This window comes from Stenella coeruleoalba (assembly GCF_951394435.1).
Source record: "Stenella coeruleoalba genome assembly, chromosome: 6".
Taxonomy (NCBI): domain Eukaryota; kingdom Metazoa; phylum Chordata; class Mammalia; order Artiodactyla; family Delphinidae; genus Stenella; species Stenella coeruleoalba.
The window spans coordinates 108,827,940-108,848,854 of record NC_137151.1 but is presented as its reverse complement, the minus strand read 5'-3'; the positions used below and the strand labels follow the sequence as shown (position 1 = coordinate 108,848,854).

The 20,915-nt window shown below is 55.7% G+C and overlaps 2 protein-coding genes across 2 annotated transcripts; one reads left to right on the top strand and one right to left on the bottom strand.

Annotated features, from left to right (window-relative positions):
- Positions 1-1,167: 1,167 nt before the first annotated feature.
- Positions 1,168-17,431, top strand: TMBIM1 (transmembrane BAX inhibitor motif containing 1). The gene is made up of 12 exons (XM_079923914.1): positions 1,168-1,231; positions 9,799-10,031; positions 11,237-11,337; positions 12,147-12,211; positions 12,426-12,479; positions 12,891-12,941; positions 13,470-13,509; positions 13,761-13,798; positions 13,976-14,063; positions 14,379-14,474; positions 15,528-15,581; positions 15,972-17,431. Exons 2-12 carry the CDS (start codon positions 9,839-9,841, stop codon positions 16,116-16,118), a joined length of 927 nt encoding a protein of 308 aa, XP_079780040.1. The 5' UTR covers positions 1,168-1,231; positions 9,799-9,838; the 3' UTR covers positions 16,119-17,431.
- Positions 17,432-18,133: 702 nt separating this feature from the next.
- LOC307187606 (putative hydrolase PNKD) lies at positions 18,134-20,606 on the bottom strand. The gene is made up of 3 exons (XM_079923915.1): positions 20,527-20,606; positions 19,598-19,766; positions 18,134-18,514 (listed from the first exon to the last, which is right to left on the bottom strand). The coding sequence occupies exons 1-3, from the start codon at positions 20,591-20,593 to the stop codon at positions 18,298-18,300; spliced, it is 453 nt and encodes a 150-aa protein (XP_079780041.1). The 5' UTR covers positions 20,594-20,606; the 3' UTR covers positions 18,134-18,297.
- Positions 20,607-20,915: the final 309 nt, after the last annotated feature.

The window sequence follows — 20,915 nt, the reverse complement described above, 5'->3', positions numbered from 1 at the left end:
TAGTATGCAAATGAGATTCCAGATAAGTCCACAGGTTCCTCCTTCCTAAGCCTTGCTCTGTGAAAGAGCGGGACTGGCCGCTGGAGATAATAATGTAAAGAAAAGTGCTTAGTGATGGGTTTGGAATCCCGAGGTTGTCCTGGTTGTCCAACCGCATTCATTTCTAGCTGTGTTTTGTCAAGTCACACCCCTCCCCATTCAAAAAGGAAAAGTGTCAACAGGCTGTGAACGACATTCAGCGCAGTGCCGATCTGCAGCTACTAGCACGAGATAAGCACCTTAAACAAAGCCGTTCATCTACCGGCAGCCTTGGCGTAATGGAAAAAAACCATGGACTTTGGAACTATGTAAATTCCGGCAGCGTTTCAAAACTTCCCAGAACCTATTTCCTTGCCTGTAAAATGGAATGACTAGTACATTCTACCATTAGTGGCTGTGAGGGTTGAGACTACAGGTGCAAAGCCCCCAACACAATGTTTTGCACTGATTGTAGTGATCTACATCCCAGGATTTCTGACTCTAAAACACCTGCTTTCCTGGTTGAAGTAACTTCAGGCAGGCAATGTCTTAGTTCCCAGGGGCAGAGGTTCTAAGTTCCATCTATCTCTGCATCTGGACGTTTGAAGTTTAAAACTTGAAAAGTACATTTGGCTTAAAAGCATAGAATTGTCAAGGGTGTTCATCACTGATTTATGTCTCATAATGAGAAAAATGGGAAACAATTTAAATGTCCTTAAAAGTAGGAAACCGATTTAATAAATCAGCAATAGCTGTGTGATAGAATACTTTGTGGCTTTAAAATTATGCTTTTGAAGAATATTTAGTGACAAGAAAAATGTTCATGCAAAAATGTGAAGTAAAAAAAAAGCGACAAGCAAAACATCGTACAAAACAAGTAAAACACGTAGATATATATAGGCAGAGAAGCATCAAAAGCAAGCGCTCGCCGCTGGGAGTCGGGAGGAGTGGGAAGAAGTGATCTTTTCCTGTAGTTTTGAGTTTCCAACTATGATTACGTACTGCCTTAAAATCCGAAGACACTAGTAAGTCCTCAGGGACATGGGAGGAGCGCGAACAGGGCGGGACGCGGGCGGGACCGGGGCGGACCCCAGCGCCGGGCTGGGGCCGGCGCGACGGGGCGGGGCGTTGAACACCAGTCCAGTCCAGGCCTGCGAGGGGGTGACCAACTTGCGACACCGGGAGCCCGCGGACGCACCGTCGGGAGCGGCAGGCAAGCCAGGGGCCCGGGGCCGGCGGGAGTGGGGGGCCGCGGGCCCGCGGGGACTCGGCCAGGGCTGGGGCGGCGCTGGGATGGGGTCCCAAACTTTCTTCGAGTGCGCGGTAGGCCAGAATGGGGCTCTGTCTCCCTCACCTTTGGAGTTTCTCTTTCCCTGTGCGCCCCGGGCGGGCGAGTGGCGCCTGTTTAGCCTTGGGAGCCGAGCCGCCGGTTGTGGGCACGATCGGGCCGGGGTCTGAGGGTGGCCTGTCCCCCGCTTCCTGGCGCGTATCTGTCGCTGGGCGTGTCCACAGTGCCAGCCCCAGGGTGGCCAGCTGTGCGTGGGATAAAGGCTGTCACGGCCTTAAGCTGGTGGGAGGGGGAGGGGAGGCGGCCCAGGGCCTGGCCTGGCCTCGGCTTGGCTCTGCACGCCCTGGTGGCAGCTTTGGTGTAGACAGGTGACCGAGTATTTGAGTGAGCTGGGGACCGGGTGGAAGCCATGAGCAGCCCCCATTCTTGGCGTGGGGAACCTGCCACCTCTGTCACCACGATTTTGCCTCAGTCCACACCCTTCTAGCCACTTGCCCTCAGACTGGGTTCAGAAAGCTACCTGGAAGTACCAATACTATCCTCCTCGTGGCCTCTTTGGGCCGGAGTAAAAACCAAACAGGAAAATGCGAAAGGGGAAAACCGTGGAGACGGGACAGCGGGAGGGGCAGTAGAGGAAGGCTGCTGGGAGGCTCGGTCCTGATCTTGCGGGTTCTGCACCAGCTCTTGTCCACTGGGGGTCACCATCCCTTCTGACCCCACGGTGGCCTCTGTGTGGTATCCAGGGGTTGGGGTTCCCCCTGAGGAACCTGGACATGGGTTGAGGGGGTTAGGCCTGGAAACCAGGGACAGAGGCAGATGTCATGGAAGGTCCCTCGGGTGTCCAGTTCTCTGGGGCTCTGAAATATTCATCTCACTGGTGAGCTTTGGTTTCAAAGCTGGCGCCTTTGGCTTGGCCGGCGGTGGCAGGAGGAGCTAAGCGCTCCCTTGGGGCTGCTTTGTCAGGGGCCAGGGGGCAGCCATACTTCCGCCTCACCTGCCTGCTCTCCCCACCTCTCCAGCCATGAGGACCCAGAGAGCCAGTTTAAAACTTAGAAAGTAGTGGTGGGACCACACAGCGTCAAGTGCCCTGACTTCCTGTCATCTTGTGCCGTGACCTCAGGGTCTCACCTGTAAAAACAGGCACCTCAGAGAGGTAATGACAGGGTACACCTCAGGTGTGGGGAGAAGCTCACTTCATGAGCTGGGGTAATAGCCGACTCAGCTCAGCCTCCTCCCATGGGAATGGCTCAGCTGGAAGAGCGCTTCCATCCCCAAAACTTGTCACCCTGGACCCTTCAGAAAGAGCAGAAGCCCCAGGCAAGGGACACACACTGGAAGGGCCAGAGTGGAAGCTCATACAGCAACCTGGGGAGAAGGTCTCTGCTAACGGTATGGTTAACCCTGATGTGGGCTTTCTGGAGTATTCTGTTGGGAATGCCGTGGAGGGGATGGCCTTGACAGAATCTTCCAACCCTGATTCTGGGGTTCTAGGCCAAAACCTGGGCCTTGTTTTAAAGTAGAAATGATGCCCGGAAGTCCACAGGCCACAGTGCCAGGTACCTAGAGGGTCAGGGAGGAGGATGAGAATGAGTCCTTATTCTCATATGTAATGATTGGTATTTTTTCCTATCACATGAAGGCGATGTTAAGGGATCGCAGCCTCCTGGCTCTGTGCTGGTTGGAGATGTCCTCCAGCCCTTGGCAGTGAGTCCCGTTTTGGAGATTATAGCGGCTGTGGGGACAGGGCAGAGGAAGGCCCCTTGCAGAGGATCCGGCTCTGAGAGTGAGGGGCCCTGCCTGGTACTGAATGTGACTATTCTGAGGGGCTGGGGGTGAGGACAGGTGTTTCAAGATATGAGGACTTAGGACATGAATCATTCTGAGGTCAGTCTGTAAAACAAAGGTGGCCTGGCCAGCGCGCCACAGGATGGTAACGAGGTGTGCCCTGATACAAATGTTCCAGCCTTAAGGAAGTTGGCAGGAACAAAGCCGAACACGTTTGCTCAGGGCAGAACTTCTCAGAGGCTTCCTATGCCATTGCGCCTTGTGAATTTCCAAAAGGGGATATGGCTTGTTTTTCAGACTTATCTGTTTCTGAGCTCATCCATTACCATCTCGTGGGGCGGTGCTCTTTAGGGCAGTCTGGGAAATGCCTGGCTGGATGAGTCTAGCTTTCCACTCTCTGGTTCGGGTAACTAATCCCTCTTCCTTTCCCCGATGTGGGCTGATTTGGGGGGAAAAGGAGGCCAAAGGAGGTCATTTGCCTGGATCCTCACAACTAGTTAGTGACAGAGTTAGAACTCGAACCCAGATCTCTTGCCTTCCTGCCTCGTACTCTTTCTCTTCTGCAGCGTATCGCTGTTTCTCTGCAGGCTCTGTGGTGAGTGAGACCCAGGAGATGCTGGTCCAGAGGGCAGTCTGGGAGGAGAGGGAGTTATGGCCGCCCCCAGGCCCAGGTCATGCCCTGTGCCTCTGCCTCTGTAGCCATCCTCCAGACCACTTTCACATCCGGCGGAGATTCTTTAGGAAGCAAGTCATTCCGCCCTGAAGCCCTCTGCTCTGGTCTGTTAGGCTGTTCATTCAAAAGCAGAGACTCTTGGAGTCCGAATGGACTTTGATCTTTTGGTTCAGTGCACTTGCTTTACGGATGAGAAAACTTGAGTCCAGAGATGTGTGGTGGCTAGCCCTGACTCACACAGTGGAGTCAGGACCAGAGCCAGGACAAGAACTCAGCTCCCTGCCTCCTAACCCAGGGCTCTGGCAAAGGTCAGCTTTCTACGAGGGAAAAGGAATTGGTGTCAACGAGAACGGTCTTCACTACGTCAGCTGGCCCCGCGTGTCGGTGTCCGCCTCTTCACACAGGTGACTGGCGGGGGCTTCAGGGGCTTTTGCTCCAGGCAGGTGTAAAGGCAAAGGGCACTCGACGTCAGACGTCAGATCTGGGTTCAGACCTATCTCTGCTGTTCGCCTGCTGGGGGACCTTGGATCGGGTTTTCTCCGAATTTCAGTTTTCTCATCTTTAGGGTAGGGATAAGGATATGCCCCTCATAGGGCCCTTGCGAGGAGCAGACATCCTTGGTAGCCGGTCGTAAGTACACGGTACTTGCTACTCTAAGTGGTTCTCTTCCTTCCCTGCCCACCGCAGGGAGGGGTTTGTCTCCCTTCTCTGCTGTGGGTTGTTCAGTATCTGTCTGACTTTCCCCCTCCTCATCTTGAAGTTCAACTGAAAAAGGTAGGAGAAGATGAAACACAAAGGAGATGGATGGGGCTGTGTTTCTGAAGCTGCATCCAGCCCTGGTTATTGCTGTCTGCTTTCCTTATCTGCACTCCCCAGCTGTTCTGACCACTGGCTTGGCTGGGGTCTCCAAGGTCACCTGCACTGATGACACTGCTTTGCCCCCCTGGAGAAGGGTGATGGGGGGACCCTAGTACTTGGGTCTTCCCATGCCCTCCAGGGTGGCTTCCCCTTCCTTGGAGGCTGGAGCCACCTTCTCAGTTTCCGACTGGAGAGAGGCTACCCTGGTTAGAGCCCGGGGTGGGAGGGAGGTCATGGGTTGGCAGCCTTATCCGTTTCTGAGCAGGAGGGCATGGAGAACTGGGGGGATGGGGACTTGTTCTGGCTCTGCCTCAGCAATGCGGGCGCTGGCATCTGTTACTCTGAGTTCTCAGACAGCGGGCAGGGCTGGGAATGAAAGTTCCAAACCCATGACCAAGAGGGCCTGTCACGGGCTGGGCAGGAACTTTCGTGGCTCTGGGGTTTCCTGGTCTGTCAAATGACCAGATGATTTCTAAAGTTCATTCCAGCTCTGACATTTCAGTTTTTAGATCCTCTCGGCATCATCCTGTTGACCGCAGAGGCCAGGCGGACAGAAGGATAAGTTGATTCTGGGCCCCTTGGTCTGTGTGCGTCAGGCCTGGTGGCGTGCCCAGCCACTCCCGGGTGGATCTTTTTACTCCTCTGCCCTCCTGGCTATGTGCTGGGTTAGGAGGGTGAAGTGTTTGCTTGGAGGGGAGTGAAGAGCTGGGGGAGTTGGGGTAGGTAAAGGAAAAGGGAAAGAAGGAGGCTGTCACAAGAGGCCTGGTCACAGCAGGCCAGGGGCTGCGCTGCTGTGCCGGCTGGGTGGGGTTTCCTGAGATGCGCACTCTGAGCTATTCTTTCCATTCTGGCTCCGGGCACCCGTTCCTGGCAGGGAGGAGGGCAGGCTGCCTGGACCAGTCAGCTGCTCCTTTCCGCCCCTCCCTCCGACACACACACATACACAGGCACCCTCTTGCTGTAACCCCAGTAGCTCCAGCTTCCTCTCAGCAGATTCCAGAGCCTTAACCCTTCAGATGCCCCCCAGGGAGCCTGAACCTGGGCCCCCGCTGGCTGGGAGCATGCTGGCCACACTGAGACGGCGCCAGGGGAAGGAGGTGGCTTCCCCAAGGTTGCCTCTGAAATCCTTGACAGCCAACAAGTCCTGTGTTTGAGCCCACCCACTTCCGATGGCTGGGCCTGCGGGTCATGTAGGATAAAGGAGAGGTTCTGGCTCCTTCCTGATGGGACATGAGAATGGGGTCATGAGATGGGGAGCAAGCTTAGCTCTAACTTGACAAGGATGGGGTGGAGTCTGAATGCCTTGATAAACTGCATTGGGAGGAAGAATGTTGTAATGATTCGAGCTGCCAGCAATGGAACAGGCTTGCTTCCTGTTGTTGGAGTGTGTATGCCAACAACAGAAGCCGAATGTCTGCTGTATTTTAGGAAAATTCAGGCTTCCGATGGGGAAACTTAAAGGTCCTTTTTGGCCCGTGGAGACTGTGAGCCCCTCCAGTAGCTACCAGCGGAACTCAGATGCCCTGATTCCTGGTTTCTAGTTTCTGGGTATCAATCATACTCACTTTGTATCTTCTCCTGCCTCTTTACCCTCCTTCCCTTTGGACGCCACATTCTCCTGCGGTTCCCACCTTTAGTCATAGTCATGAAAGTAAATACCGACCACTTCTCCCTTTCCCTACTACCTAGTCACGTGCCAGGCCCAAACCTCATCCCTAGCTGAGGCCTTAATGACGTGGAAGTGGCCAGCGCTCCATGTAGGTCAGGCCGTGGCCAGGGAGAAGGCTCAGGAGCTGCCAATGCTGGCAGCCCTGGGCCTGAGGTTCCTGCCCCTCAGCTCGGAGGGGAGTGTGACTGAGCTTAGCTACTCCCCTGACTGGCCTGAACACTCTCTCCATCTCCGGTGCACAGGTCTCTACACCAGAGAGCTGGGATGTAGTCCTGGCCCCGGGCCCCACTTTGTGGCCAGGGACAGGTCACTCTACCTCCTCCTGCACTGTGGCTGGCTCCTGGTAAAGGGAGGGGTCAGCTTGCCTTAGATGAGTGAGTTTCCTTTCAGTGCTGACCTTTAAGAATCTCCATCTCTGACCACTCTCTCTCCTCCTGGTGGTTGCACAGGGTTTGGGGACCACGGGGATGATGGAATGGGCTGAATGGTTCAGCGTCCACTTGCTGTGTGAGCGTTCTTTTGTCAGTAGAGGGTCTGAGATGGGAAGCTTTGAGAAGTGATGTGAAGTTCGGATAGGCAGGGTGTCCAAATGAGGATGAGAGCAGAGACATTAAGAGCCCTGGAGTCGGTCTGGAGCTGACCGACTTCATCACACCCTAGCTAAGTAACCTTGGGCAAGTGACTTAATTCTCCTAAGCCTCTATTTCTTTATTGTAAAAAGGGATAACAACATATCCACCCTGTTGGGCTATCATAAGGATTTAATGAAATAATAACTAAAGATAGGCACTATTTTAAGTGCTCTACATAGATTTTCTCATTTAATTTTTATAACAACTCTGGTATAGTGTTAAACCCACTTTCCAGATGGAGAAACTGATGCATAGTGAGGTAAAGTGGTCAGTGCTGGTCTCTGGTGAGCACGGGCTGGTGGCTAAGCCCGCAGAGAACTGGACTGTGAGCTTCTGTGTTCCCTGCGGAGAGGTCTATTCGTCAGTTCCTCTGAAAAGAGAAGCGTCACAGGGAGGGGCGAGGGAGGGCAGAGGGCGTCTTCATGAGTCAGCGGCCCACTGTGCTGGACCGGAACCCCAGAGTCCTGGTGGCCTACCCAAGGCCGGCCTCGAGCTCCCTGATTCACCCTCTGGTTTGGGGAGGGACCTGTTTGCCCGGCTTGGCGGGTGGAGCATCTGGCTGGCGGGGCAAAGGGCAGGCCCCGCGCGGGTAACTGGGTTTGTCAGATAAGTCCCAGTCCGTTAGCGCTGGAAATGAGCTCAGAGATCATCTGGGTCACTCACCTCATTTCACAGAGGTGCGCCCTGAGGAGCCGACAGGACCAGGTCATGGTGACATCACTGTCAAGTGACTCGGCTGGGGCCTCCGACCACAGGGTCTTTCCTGCCAGTGTCTCGCCAGCCGTGTTTAGCCTGTTGTCAGCTGGGCCCACGGCAGTAACGATAGATAACCCTACTCCACAGGTGGCCCACCCGTGCTGCTTCCTGCAGACAGGATGCTGTCCTCCCGGTGGAGTTAAGGGGGGGTGTTTGGAAGGGGAGTGGGGGAGGGCGCTGTCGGAAGAAGGAGCCTCTTGCCCCAGGGCAGGAGAGTCCAGTTTCTCTCCCTTCCTTTTTAAAAAAAGTCTATTAAGGGGATGCAGGTATTATAACTGCTCATGAATGTTATCCTACCCTGACAAACCCAAAATACTTTCAAAAACACTTACTATGCCTGTTTCTTAAACTCACACCGCTCAGTGTTGGGTCTCCCCGTTCTCCGCTCCCTGTTTCCTCAGGGTGCTCTACCCCACCACGCAGGGCCTTCCGCCATGGCCGTGTCACACCCTCACTGTCGGGAAGGTTTTCTTATTTCTGACCTGACACATTCTTGATGTTCTGGTCCATTCACTCTGGGAAGATGGAGAACAGCTTTCTTCAGAATAACTCATTGACTTGGCCTGTTATTCGAGCCCTCCTCCCCGCCCCTCCCTGCTACCTTCCCCTCTCTGTGTTATCCCAGTCGAGAGAGAAGAGTTAAGACAATCCTTTATCTGCTGCCTGCACTCTGCAGGGAGCCCTCAAAAGAGAGGCCAGCTCTCCCGCCCTTCTGGCAGAGCTCTGGGATGTCTGCTGACCTCGATCTGGGCGTGCTTTCTCCCTGCGCGGTCCTGAAGTTCTTCCCTTGGGAGACACTCTAGGGGCCGGTGGTAGCCCTGTGAAGGGGCCCAGATTCTCTCAGGGCTTAGGGCCCTTCCAGGAACCTCCTCCTTAGCTCTTCCCAAGTCTTCATCTCTGCCACCTCAGAGGGGAACACCAGGCCCCAAGGCCATTTGTTTGGCATAAGAGGGCCTAGAGAGCACAGCATAATATAGAGGACGCCTACCCAGGACCTTCAGCCTACCTCGGTTCTGGTTGTGCCATCCACTTGCTAGTTCTGTGATCTTGGGAGTCACTTCACTGTTCTGGGCCTGGATTCCCTTAGTGGAGCTGAGCATCTGGGGCTGTACAACTTTGGGTCCCTTTGGGCTCTGTTTCTGGGGTTCCCTTCTCCTCACTCCTCAGCCCTCCCCTGGCTGTGGGGCTCTCCTCCCGCAGAGAAGGCACTGGCTGGATCTGGCGTGACTCCTCTGCGCTCTCTCCTATCCTGGCCGCCAACCCGGGGGGCAAACAGGCAGGAATCACAGGGACACCAGGCACTTGGCTTTCGAAACGTGTGTCTCCCCCACCCAGGGGGCTTCGGGGCCCTGCACTCCCTGGCAAGGCCACGAAGAGAGTGGTGGCAGCCACAGGCTGTCGCATGCCTGACGCTCCTTGGCTCTTATTTGAAGGAACCAGAAAGTCCTGTCTCTGGCCTGCTTTTCTGCGCAGCCTCCCAACCCCCAGGGGCCATCCCCGTGCACCCACTTGCTCAGGCCTCTCGGGTGGCCCCTGACTCAGCCTGCCACGGTTGGCCCTCCTCCTCCGGGCCTGGCAGCTCCAGCCCTGGGGCTAGCTTGTTGTCTTCAGCTTTGGGCCTTGGCTCTCCCCCAGCGCTGCCTTTCAGGCCGGGAGCTCCTGCCAGCTGCTGTGGGTGCTGGGCTGACCCCTTCAGTGGGTCCCAGCTGGCCCTGTGACTCACCCATGGCTTTGCTGGGGCCATTGGGCTTCTTCCCTGGTCACTGGAAGGCCTTCTTAAGTGAGCACAGGGGTGGGGGCGGTGTGGGTCCCAGGCCCGCTGCTCTCACACCACTGATGCCCAGCGATCGCTTCGGGCTCCCGCACCAAATCCCCGTCTCCTGCCTTCCCGTGGCAGGAGGCTACACAGAAAGGGCTGGCGTGAAGGCAGAGGGGCAGGGGCTGAGCTGGTGGGGTGGGTGGTACTGGGGGGATGGGGACGGTGGCCCGTGGGCAGGAAATGATGCGCTGTGATGGGGAGAGGAAGTCTGAGGCTTTCCTCTTCACAGAGGCAGGCTGGATTGGGGCTGAGTGAGCGGGGCCTGGGCACTCATGACTGCTTCTCTCGTCTTTCTTTCAGGTCCCAGCAGCTGGGGTCTCCCCTCAGCCCGTGAGCCACCATGTCCCACCCCAGTGCCCCCCCTCCGTATGAGGACCGCAACCCCCTGTACCCTGACGCTCTGCCCCCGGGGGTCTACGGGCAGCCATCTGTCCTGCCTGGTGGGTACCCTGCCTACCCACAGCCTGGCTACGGTCACCCTGCTGGCTACCCACAGCCTATGCCCCCCATCCACCCGACGCCCATGAACTATGGTGAGTCCCTGAAGGGCAGTGGGGGTGGGTGGGAGGAGGCAATACTCATAGCACTGAAGCTACTTCCCTTCCTTCCTTCTCAACTTCCTTTATCCCTTTTTTCAATCTTCTCTTTAGCTCTCTCCTTCTGTTTCCCCATCTTTGTTACCTCCCTGCTTTTTCCTTCAGCTCCTAGCCCCGCGGACCACCTGCCAGCCCCTTTATTCAGAAAGGAGACTGGGTCCGTAAGACACACACCAGAACTTACACATCAGATGAGAAAGTGGCTGGTGAAGTAATTAATTCCTTCAGAGCTGCGACCCGAGGAGGCCGCTTCCGCTGCCCAGCGAGGCAGCTGCCACCCCACCTACACTCCCCACTTCCTTAGGAGCTGCCTTTGGAACCCAAAGCACTTTTTTTTTTTAATATTCTCGGTGCTGACAAATCCTCATCTCTTAAGGTAGCATCTGATTTTCGCCAACATCCAGAAGTCGTTTGGACGCTTGATAAACATCATGGCTGGTAAATTTGGTCAGAAATGAGATGAGATTAGAACGTGGTGAGATTTTCCTGTGTGGCTCACATGCGGATTTTGAAAGCAGCTCCCAAAGAGGCATTCAAAGAATGTGTTGAGCCCCTGCAGCATCTCTGGAATCCTGGAGCACAGCCAGCTGTCATCTGGCCCTACGTGTTCTGGTGTGAATATTGGTACATCAGTCACATTTATGGTCATGCCTCGTCCTGTGCACGCACACCCCTGATATTTCTGTTTTCCCAGAGTCCTAACGTTTGCCTGATGTAGATCAGTCTGCACACTCGGTTCTCCATCCTCCACACACGTGCGCTGTTTCTATCTTCCTTTTCCTCCTTCCACCCCCGAGTCCCCGCTCTGACTCCGCCAGCCCCTCTGCCCCGCGCTTGCCTAGATTCCTCATGAGGTCGTGTCCCCTTGATGGCAGTGACCACAGGTGTTCACACCCCTCAGTAAATACATGCTGACGGAGTGGTCACACCTAAGCCCCCTTTGGCCAGGGGTACGCTGCTCCCTGTGGTACCAGCTCTGGTCACGTGGAAGGTACCTAGAGAACCTGGCTGGGGAGTTCCTGAGTTGTAACACATGTCTTTTGGCTGGAGATACCTGAGACTGTGAGATGGTGCCGTGGAGGCTTGGGGATCGAGGCCACACGTCCCAGGTCCCCAGTTGGTCATATGTGATCTGTCCCCAGGCTCAGGCCAGGGCTATGATGGGGAGGAGAGAGCTGTGAGTGACAACTTCGAATCTGGAGAGTGGGGTGACAGGAAAGTCCGACACGCCTTCATCCAAAAGGTGAGATATGGGTTGGGAGGCTGGTGAACCTGGGCCCCTGGGGCTGGGGGAACGGAGCCGGGGGACACTCGTTTCCACGCACAGGTGCTGCTGCCTTCTGGGTCCTCTCTAGCCCTGCACTCTCCTCAAAGGGGACCCCAGTTCCTCTAACCTGTGTTCGCCCACCTTTTGTTCCTCTGTTCCTTGACCTTGTTTTGGGGGGCAGATTCAATCTGGGAAAATCTGGGCAGCTTCTGCTGAAGTGTTCTGCCCCCTGCAAGCTTCCTTCTCCTGTTAGATGGGAGCAACTTGAAGCCAGAACTGATTGCACTAGCTCACAGCCCCTGCCCCCACGTCTCACGTCTGCCCAGCACCTGCTCAGGGTGGACAGATACCTGACCACTGTCAGGCTGAACCGCTGTAGGCGCGGATGCTGAACCTGGGAGTGCGGTGAGGCAGGGGGCAGAGGCAGGGCAGTGAGTGACAGTGCAGGCCAGGTGCTGGGCAGGGAGGGGGAGAGGACAGGGGGCAGTGGGGGGTGGGGGTCAGCCCTGGTGGGGGCGTGTACAGCATCTGAGCCCTTACTGGGGGCGGCCTGTCTGCCAAGCTGCAGCGGAGCTTGGAAGTGGAAGAGGAAGAGGACGTGGAAGAGGAGTAAGAGTAGATCCTTCAGAATGAGGCAGGAGACTCCTCCCTAGCTCTGAAAGAGGGGCCAGGGCTAGGGTGGTAAGGTCTTTGGGGCTCCTTGGTCTCAGGGCCCGGCTGCTTCCTGGGGAGAGTCCGGGAGTGCAGGGTGGTGACCGTGCCCCCCACCACTGCCTGTGTTCCAGGTTTACACCATCATCTCCATCCAGCTGCTCATTACGGTGGCCATCATCGCTATCTTCACCTTTGTGTGAGTCTCTAGGCCTCTCTGCACCGCTGGGAAGTAGCTCTGGGGTCCTGGGCTCTGGGTCACCTGCTGGGAGTGTGGCTTGGGGTGGGCCCTCAACTCAGAGGGACTGGAAGAGGAGCTGGGATGTGGGCGATTAGAGAAGAGGGGGCAGGGCCTCGGCAGGGAGGCAGACAAGCCGCGGTGTGACTCCTCTCTTGTCCCCCCTGCTCCACAGGAAGCCCGTCAGCGAGTTCGTGAGGGCAAACCTGGCCGTCTACTATGCATCCTAGTGAGTCTGTGCTGCTCCCTGCACGGGGGCAAGGAGAGGAGGGGTGGCAGCTGACCAGCTTTTCGGGGCAGGGATCAGATCCTTTTGGAGAGGGGCCCTCCCAGCTGTGCTGGGAAGTGGGGTGTGTGCCACTGAGTGTAAGCGTCACGGAACTCCTGAGAGCCAGGGGTGGGGGACTGGTGTCAACGTGCGTCCTGCAGGACCATCCCCGTGTTCTGGCAGCCTCCTCCCTGGCCAAACCCCCTGTTACAGATGTCCTCAGTGCCCCTGGCTGGGTAGCTTCCCCTCACACTTCTAGATAGCTCTCTGGACCTCCAGCCTGCCGGTGTGGTGAGTGCCGCCAGGCTGGGCCGGGAGGGGGCCAAGGGGCAGAGGGGGTCTGGAGACTACTTCCCTGTCTCTTCTCCCCAGTGCTGTGTTCCTGGCCACGTACCTGACCCTTGCCTGCTGCGAGGGACCCAGGTGAGTCCCAGAGACTTAGACAGTGGGAAGGGATGGGGGTGTGGGGCTGTTTTGCACAGAAAGGGGATTCCTTAGAGCAGCTAAGTGGAGACGTACCGGCAGTGATGATGATGATGGTGGTGGCTATCGTTCGGCTGTGTGCAGAGTGCCTGCCGTGTGTGGGATCTATTTAGCTATCTAGCTGTTATTCTTACAGCTACCCTGCAAGATGTGTAGCACTTAAACTATTTAACAAATAGGAAGAACCCAAGGCTCAGAGAGGCCGAGGAACTTTCTCACAGTCACACAGGTAGTCAGAGAGCTGCAAACGAATCCAGGTCTTTGTGGCTCCACAGCCCAGGTCTGTCCTATTGTCCCTCTTGTCCCTGCACAGACACCTGAGCAGGTATCAAGGGCCATGCCAGCCTCGCCTCCCCCAAGTCCAGGCCTAATTCTCCAGGCACATAAGCCGAGAGTCTCCTTCTGCTAATGGAGCCTCTGAGACCTGGCCGGCCCCACACCACTTAACTATGGTTTCTTTCCCTTCAGACGCCGTTTCCCATGGAACCTTATCCTGCTGACCCTCTTTGTGAGTCTAGAAAGGTCCAGGGTGTGGAGATGGTGAGGGAGGGCTGGTCCCAGGGAAGGGATGGTGGAAGGCTGTGGTGGAAGATGTCCCTAGCTCTCTCCCCGACCTTACCCTGACCCCTGCCCTTGGTCTCCCCGGGCTTTCCTACTCAGTCACACGTATCGCCAGCTCTGGCAAACCCTCCTGGCCGTGCCCCCAGGGCTCCGGCTCTCTTCTTAAGTGTCTCACTCTGGTCTCTGTCCTTCCCTCAGACTCTTGCCATGGGCTACATGACCGGCACCATTTCCAGGTACGTTCAAGGACAGTTACTACACGGTGGTGTGTTTTATAGGGGAGCGTGGGGCATCTCTGGGCTGGCAGCCACCTGTATGGGTGGATTCTGAGCACGATGCTTCCAGAAGTAGTAGTTTTGGAGTCATTCGTGTGTGGCATATGCCTCTGGCCTCTCTCAACTCCTTCCCTGCAGTGTGTATGACACCAAAGCCGTCATCATTGCAATGATCATCACTGCTGTGGTGTCCATTTCAGTCACCATCTTCTGCTTCCAGACCAAGGTGAGGGCACCGGAGGGCCCTTCCCTGGCCACCCCATCCCCCTGTTTTATACAGACCTGGCCTTCCGGGCTTGGCACGTGAGCAGGCCTGGAAGGGCCCACACCCCTATGCCAGGCATTTCTCTCAGAGACCTTAATCCCCTTCCCTTCACAACTACATCCACAAAACTGCTTCCTGTGTCTGTCCTTAGAATGTCACGGTCACTCCCATGGCCCCCAGGAGGCAGCACTGGGACTCCCTGGAGGAAGAGGGAGGGCCTGGCTGGCTGGGCCAGGTGGCCCGTCTGACACGTGCCTCCCCCTCTCTTCCTGGCAGGTGGACTTCACCTCGTGCACAGGCCTCTTCTGTGTCCTGGGGATTGTGATGATGGTGACTGGCATTGTCAGTGCCATCGTGCTGTCCTTCCAATATGTGAGTGTCCCAGGAGAGCCGGAGTCACTGAACCCAGTGCCCAGGGCAGACTTTCTGTATATGGTGGTGTAGCAGGCCCCATAGGCCTCTGGCTTCTAGAACCTCTCGACTGGCTATAGCAAAGGCACCCACGCTGAAGCATCATCCTCTGGATTGGGGTATCTTTGGAAATGGCAGGTCCTGGGAGCCGTAGCACCTGAGGCCCTGGACAGCATCATGGGATTCCTCTGGGAAGCAGTGGTTAGATCTGTCTGACAGCTGAGACCAGGTTCTCAGAGGCAGGTTGCCAGAGGAGCCCAGAGGACCGAGAAGATGGGCTTGGGTGGAAGAGACCTTAGCGATCACTGTATCTAACTCCTCTTTTATTCCAGTCAGCGGGAGGGGCAGCGTGTGAGGCCCCTAGGCTGAGGGGAGCTTCCTGGCGGGGAGGGGAGAACAGTGCTGAAAGGGGAAGCACATGAATGGGAGGGCCGCCTGCCCACTTGACCATGGCTGGCCCTGCCCTTCTGTGGACAGGCCCCTGGAGGGCTGTTGAGCAGGGCTGCCCTGGGGGTGCTCCCTGACCCCGCTGTTTATCAGGGTGGCTGGGGGGCTTCTCTCCCAGCCCTCTCCTTTAGTCTGTCCCTCCCAGGCTGGGCTGCAGGAACACGGTCTATTGAAGGCTGACCATGACTAGGGTGAAGGTGATGGGGCTCTTCAAGCGGTGCATGCCTGGGTCTGCCCCTCCCAGAGCTAGAACTCAACCATTTTCTTTCTTCCAGAGCGTAGTGGACACCTCTGTACCTTGACTAACTTTGGAGACTGGCTAGGCTAAAGGATGCTGTGATTGGTTTTATATGGGCATTGGATGATGGCCTCTGTTTTCTCTACCATATATGTTACTATTCTTAACTTCTCCCAGGATCTGGAAGGTAGAAGTAGTCCTTTCACGTAGCTAGCTTCCTGGATCTTCGCACTTGGCCAGACATCCAGGGGGGGAAGATGGTCCTGAGGGCCTGCCTCAGTCCAAGCTATGCTAAGATTTCTAATGCCATCCCTGTCCTTTCTCCCCAGGTTTACTGGCTGCACATGCTCTATGCTGCTTTGGGGGCCATTTGCTTCACTTTGGTGAGTAAGACCCCACCCCCTCTAGGAAGGGGAGCTGAGGGGACAGAGGGGAGGAACTGTGAGGATGGTGAATGTAGGCTGCTTGGGAGGCAGGGAGTGGGGCCACAGCCGCCCTTCCCTTTCCCTACTGTCCAGAGGTTCCACTGATTTTCTGGGCATTCCCGTCATCTCTTGTTCACACCGCCTGCTATGAGAACTGTCAGTGGGCCGTATTATGGAGATGGTGTGTCTGTCCCCTTCTGGACAGTGAACTGCTTTAATGGCAGAGACCACGTGTTCTGCTGTTCGTTAATGTGTTCCCTAAGCATATCTAATGGCCCAGAGGCTCCCAGGACAGATCTGCTGACCACTGAGCCCCTGGGTCCTCATGTGTGGCTTCCTGTCCTGCAGTTCCTGGCTTACGACACACAGCTGGTCCTGGGGAACCGGAGGTACACCATCAGCCCGGAGGACTACATCACCGGCGCCCTGCAGATCTACACAGACATTGTCTACATCTTCACCTTTGTGCTGCAGCTCCTGGGGAATCGCGATTAAGGAGCACCTCCCGTTCCGCCCTACCCTTGGACTTTTCTTTCCCTAGAGGGCTGGGCCCTGTGACCTGGGTCTGGGCCTAGACCCCTTTCCTTCCCCTCAAGTAATATGCCCATTTTCCTTTCTGTCCGGGGATGGGTAGCCTCTCTGGCTGTGGATGTGTAGGTACTTGGTGGGGTTGGAGGAACTAGGGACTAACTCACTCTTGCCCTTAGTGGACTTGGCAGGAACTGGGCCAAAGATGTGCATTCTCCCTCCACCCACTATGGGGCACCAAATCCTTAACAGTTGGGGTTGGAGTGGGGAGGGATGAAAAGAGCCTGTTTGATAGCTAAAATGGAATATGAGAGGTAGGAGGGACTTTCTGGTGATGGGGTTTCCTCTCCCACTTCTGCCTCGGGCTTCTGGACTTGATAGCTGGAGCTGTTTCCTCTCTCAGCCCCCAGCAAAGCCAGAGAGCTTTGCCCCCGCCTCCTGGACTCATAGGCATTATCCTGTACTTCTTCGGCAACCTTGGCACCTTCTGACTCAGGAAGGTAGAGGGGGTTTGTGCCCGTGGGTCTCCCCTGCTTCATTCAGCCTCTTCTTTCGACAGCACATATATACTGATCTTCTGGGTTTCGGGTGGGGAGGAGGAGAGCGAGCAAAGCCAAGCGCAGAGGCCAGTACAGAGCAGCATCTATCCGGGGCTTCCTCATGGCTTGTGGTGGTAGTGCAGACCCCTCTGCGGCCACCTGGTCCCCATTCTCCAAAGCTGCCTGGGGCCTCCCTGGTGCTTCTGAGATCTCTAGTCAGAGGGACCTCTTGCCTCCTGTGCTCAGGCTGCTCACAGCAGAAGGTGAGGGACGAAGGTCAGGAGATGGGATGGTGCGTATGATCACCACTTCCTGGCCGTGTGGTCAGGAAGTAACCAGGGTGAAGAGAGACGGGGGTGTAGGCAGGGGAAGTGCCTTGGGGTCCCCCACCCTGAGAGATACGGAAGCTTATTGTGGTACCCATGGTTCTCCCCTTCTGCTAACTCGGGGAGGGCCCCAAGAGGAAGGAGACGCCCTTCTTAGTTTGTTAACTCACGCTTGGGGGATTTAAGACTTGGGCCCCGTCTCTCCAGCCAGCTACCGCTTTCTTCATGACACCAAGTGCCTCAAGCTGGAATGGGGAAGGGGGACAAGGGTCACTCTATGGGCTGGGGTGGAGACCCAGTCAGCCCAAGGGTATAATTAGGGCTCCTCTATTAAGTATTTGGTCCTAAATATATCCCCAAAAAGGACATAACCAGAAATGTAATAAAGTTTAACGTTTAGAAGGTAAAACCCTGTTTGGCTCTGGTTTTCTTCACTTTAAGGTGTCGTCAGCTCTGGGAGAACTTGTCTGGCTCTGCCCATTGCATCCGCATCCTAGCTTTGCGTTCTGGCTTGTATCGTTTACCTTTTCTACGATAACCAAGTCTACTTTGTCCCAGCGCTTCCTGGCGATGGATGGCTCAACCCTCAACCCCAGGTCTGGCAGGGGCCGCTCAGAGCCATTGCACATGACCTGCACCACGGACCCTTTACAAAAGTGCATGAGAGCCATGAATTCTCTTCCCCTCAAAACTGTATGTGTACACACGATTTCACATATGGGGCGTGGGGGTGGGGATGGACCACAACGTTCAGGTTTAGAACTCCTGCCTTAGAAATCACTAGTTCAATCCCTCTTAACGAACAAGGAAACTGAGGCCCAGAGAGGTTGAGTCATTTGGACTCAGCCAAGAGGATTAAGTGCTTTTTTAACCTCCACACCCTGAACGCCTTCTTTGATTCTCCTTATTATTTGTTTAGGCTGAATGGAACCCCACCCTCCTGGCCAGCAGCTCTGAGGGCTTGGTCCCCAGGGCCTGAGCCTAGGCTTGTACTTAAGTCTCTGTGGTTTCCCCAACCATTCAGCCTGGAACACTGAGGCTTCTGTGAGAGGGAGCACACATGAGTAACCAACCCCACACTCTGCCCCTCCCATCCCAAGGGACTCACAAACCCAGTCCTGGTTCCTTTCCACTCAAACTCTCAGTAACTTTATTTGCCTTTGGCTGGTTTCTTGGGAGGGATGGGGCTGGCAGCAGCCTGGGCTTCATGCGCCCTCTGGTGGGCCTCAGAGGCAAAGACCAGAAAGGACTTGACAGTCTGGAGGCCACAATCAATACAGTCTAGGGGAGGGTGGCAGTGTTCCTCACCACTGCACCCGGGGACCCATCTTCAGGAGTCGGGGCATGATGGGAGGAGGCCCTGAACCTCTGGCTCTCATACTCGCCCGTGTTGGATGCCCGCATGTTCTGCCGAGCCTTCATCTGCTTCAAACGGTCCTTGTCCACTTCCCGCTTGGTGAGGATGAAGAGGAGGATACCACAGGGGAAGCCGATGGCCCTAGGGGTGGGGAGATGTGCACGGGGTTTGGGGAGGGGCCAAGCCTGAGCCAGAGGAGCTGGGGAGAATCTCATTCCAGCCTCACCAATTGCACGAACACTGCAATACCACTCGCATCTATTCAGCCTCTGTGCTGGCTGCTGGAGGGTCCCACTCGAATCAGATCCTGTCGCTGCCCTGCTCAAAACCCCGTAATAGCTCTCTTATCACTTCCTGGCCAAGTTCAAACTCCTAGGCACGGCACAAAAGGGCCAGTGTGGTTGGGTCTCTGCCCACCTCGTCATTCCTTTCCCCTTTAGCCTGACACTCCTCAGCATGAGCCCTGCCATCTCCTGCTGTAGCAACTGTGCAAGACTTTCCAGACAGCCCATCCTCTTTCCCTCTCCAAGTCCTGGCAAAGATTCCCTCTGCCTAAACCACCCCATACCCCCTCCCAGACTCCCCTTCTTAATCTGAGTAACTGCTACGTGGGAGGCACTTCAGTGTGGGGAAAGGTCATGGAGTCACAAGACCTGGTGAGAATCCAGCTCTGAGCCTCAGTTCCCTCCTCTGTAAAATGGGGATGTCCTATTTATCTCAGAAAGCCTAAAACATTACGCGATAAAGTACTGGCACACCTTAGGTGCTGGAAAAAATGTTAATTTTCCCCCTTTTTTTCTTTTAATATTGATCAATAATACGTATTAAGATCAGAGTCAGATTCAAATAACAATGCACTGAACACCTTGTAGGTGCTACTACTATACAACTAATATAATCTCGCGTGATCTCAATTAAATCTCTATTAAAATCTCAATTGGGTCTTGCCCCAAGCTCCCAAAAGAGAGGATGAGGCCAGGGACCCAAATATGAATCAGATTAGCTCAGCTCACTCCACAGAAAACCCACTATCTCTCCAATTTCACATACTTTCCCAACTCCCTCCCCTGCCCCAATCCTCTGAGATTCCAGTCCTCACACCCAGCAATCCGGTCTCCGCAACCTTGGATTCAGCTCACCACCTGAAACTTGGAGAAGTTTCTGGGTTCCACCCTCCCCTGATGCCACTCCCCACTGGTGGGCAAAGGGTTAGTTAAAACTCACCAGGCTAGTCCCACAGCTTTCATTGGGTTCTTGCCCCTCTTTCTGGGAATGTATTCCAGTTCAGGGGACAGGGGCTCAGGCTCCTCCTTGCACTCTGGGGAGCTGTGGCTTTGCAGTGCCCGGGTCCTGTTCTGGGAAGCCTTGTTAGCTGTGGCTCCTGAGAGAATCCCTGTGGATGGAGGCAAGGAAGGTAGTTAAGACAAGGTGAGAAGAAAGCCCGGGGAAGGAATGGCTGAGATCTGAGGAAGGGGAGTGACTGCAGTTTGGAGTAACAAGTACCAGGGAAAGTCCAGAGGGAAATGGGAAAATCGCCATCGAGGTGGCACCTTTGAAAGCCACTTCCACGTCACTGCGGGCTCATCACCCTGGTGCCAGGAGAGCGAGCTTCGCTGTTCTTCATCTCATCAGACGACAGGATGTGAAGGACTGCAGTGGGGCTCACATTGAGACGTATGAAGGAAATCCGAGAAATGGTTTTCAAACTGCAGAATGTTAGCACTGGAAGGGAGCTTAAAGGTAGTCTACTCTATCCCCTCATTTTATAGAAGAGGAAACTGAAGCCCCAAGAGACGAACTGCTTCGCCCAAGGTCAAACTGCTAATTATCCGGGGCTAGAACCCAAGCCTCCAGAAGCCCAGGGTTCTTTCCTCTGCACTGCGGTGAGTGTGAAACACCTGGAGCACGGGAGTCTAAAAGGCTTCCTTGGGGCTCCCTTTCGCTGCAAGACCCCAGAGGTGTCGTGTAACGGGAAGGCTAAGGGATGGACTGGGTGACCTCTAGAGAGCATCTTTTAGCTCCCAGACTCTTTAAGATCCTGCAGAGGGGTGCGGGCAGCAATCGACAGCCCTGACCTCCTGCTATCGCCGAGCGGGATGTGAGTAAAAGGGTGCCCCCTGCAGTCCGGCCCTCCCCGGGGTCCCTCTCCTTACCCCGGAGGACGCGGGCATTTCTCGCCCCCCGGCCCTTCAGCGCCGTAGCAGCTACCACCGCCGCCATGTTCAGAACCCACCCCCCTTCACCGCGCTCCCCGCCGGGAATTGTAGTTTGCGTAAGGGGCCTCCCCCGCTCTTCCCGTCCAGCCTACAGAGCAGAAACTACATCTCCCAGAAGCCCGCGGAACAGACCCGGGAGAACTACTATTCCCAGGAGATACCCCGGAGGCGCGCACGCTCGCTTGTTGCCCTCCTGTTGGGGGCGGAGTCAGGTCGGGCGGAGTTGGGTTCTCCTCTCCACGCCCCGGCTCCGTCTCCCAACTCTGCCCTGTGATTGGTGGTTAAGCCAGCCCACCCCCTTCTCTATTGGTCGAGAGGCCGTCGCT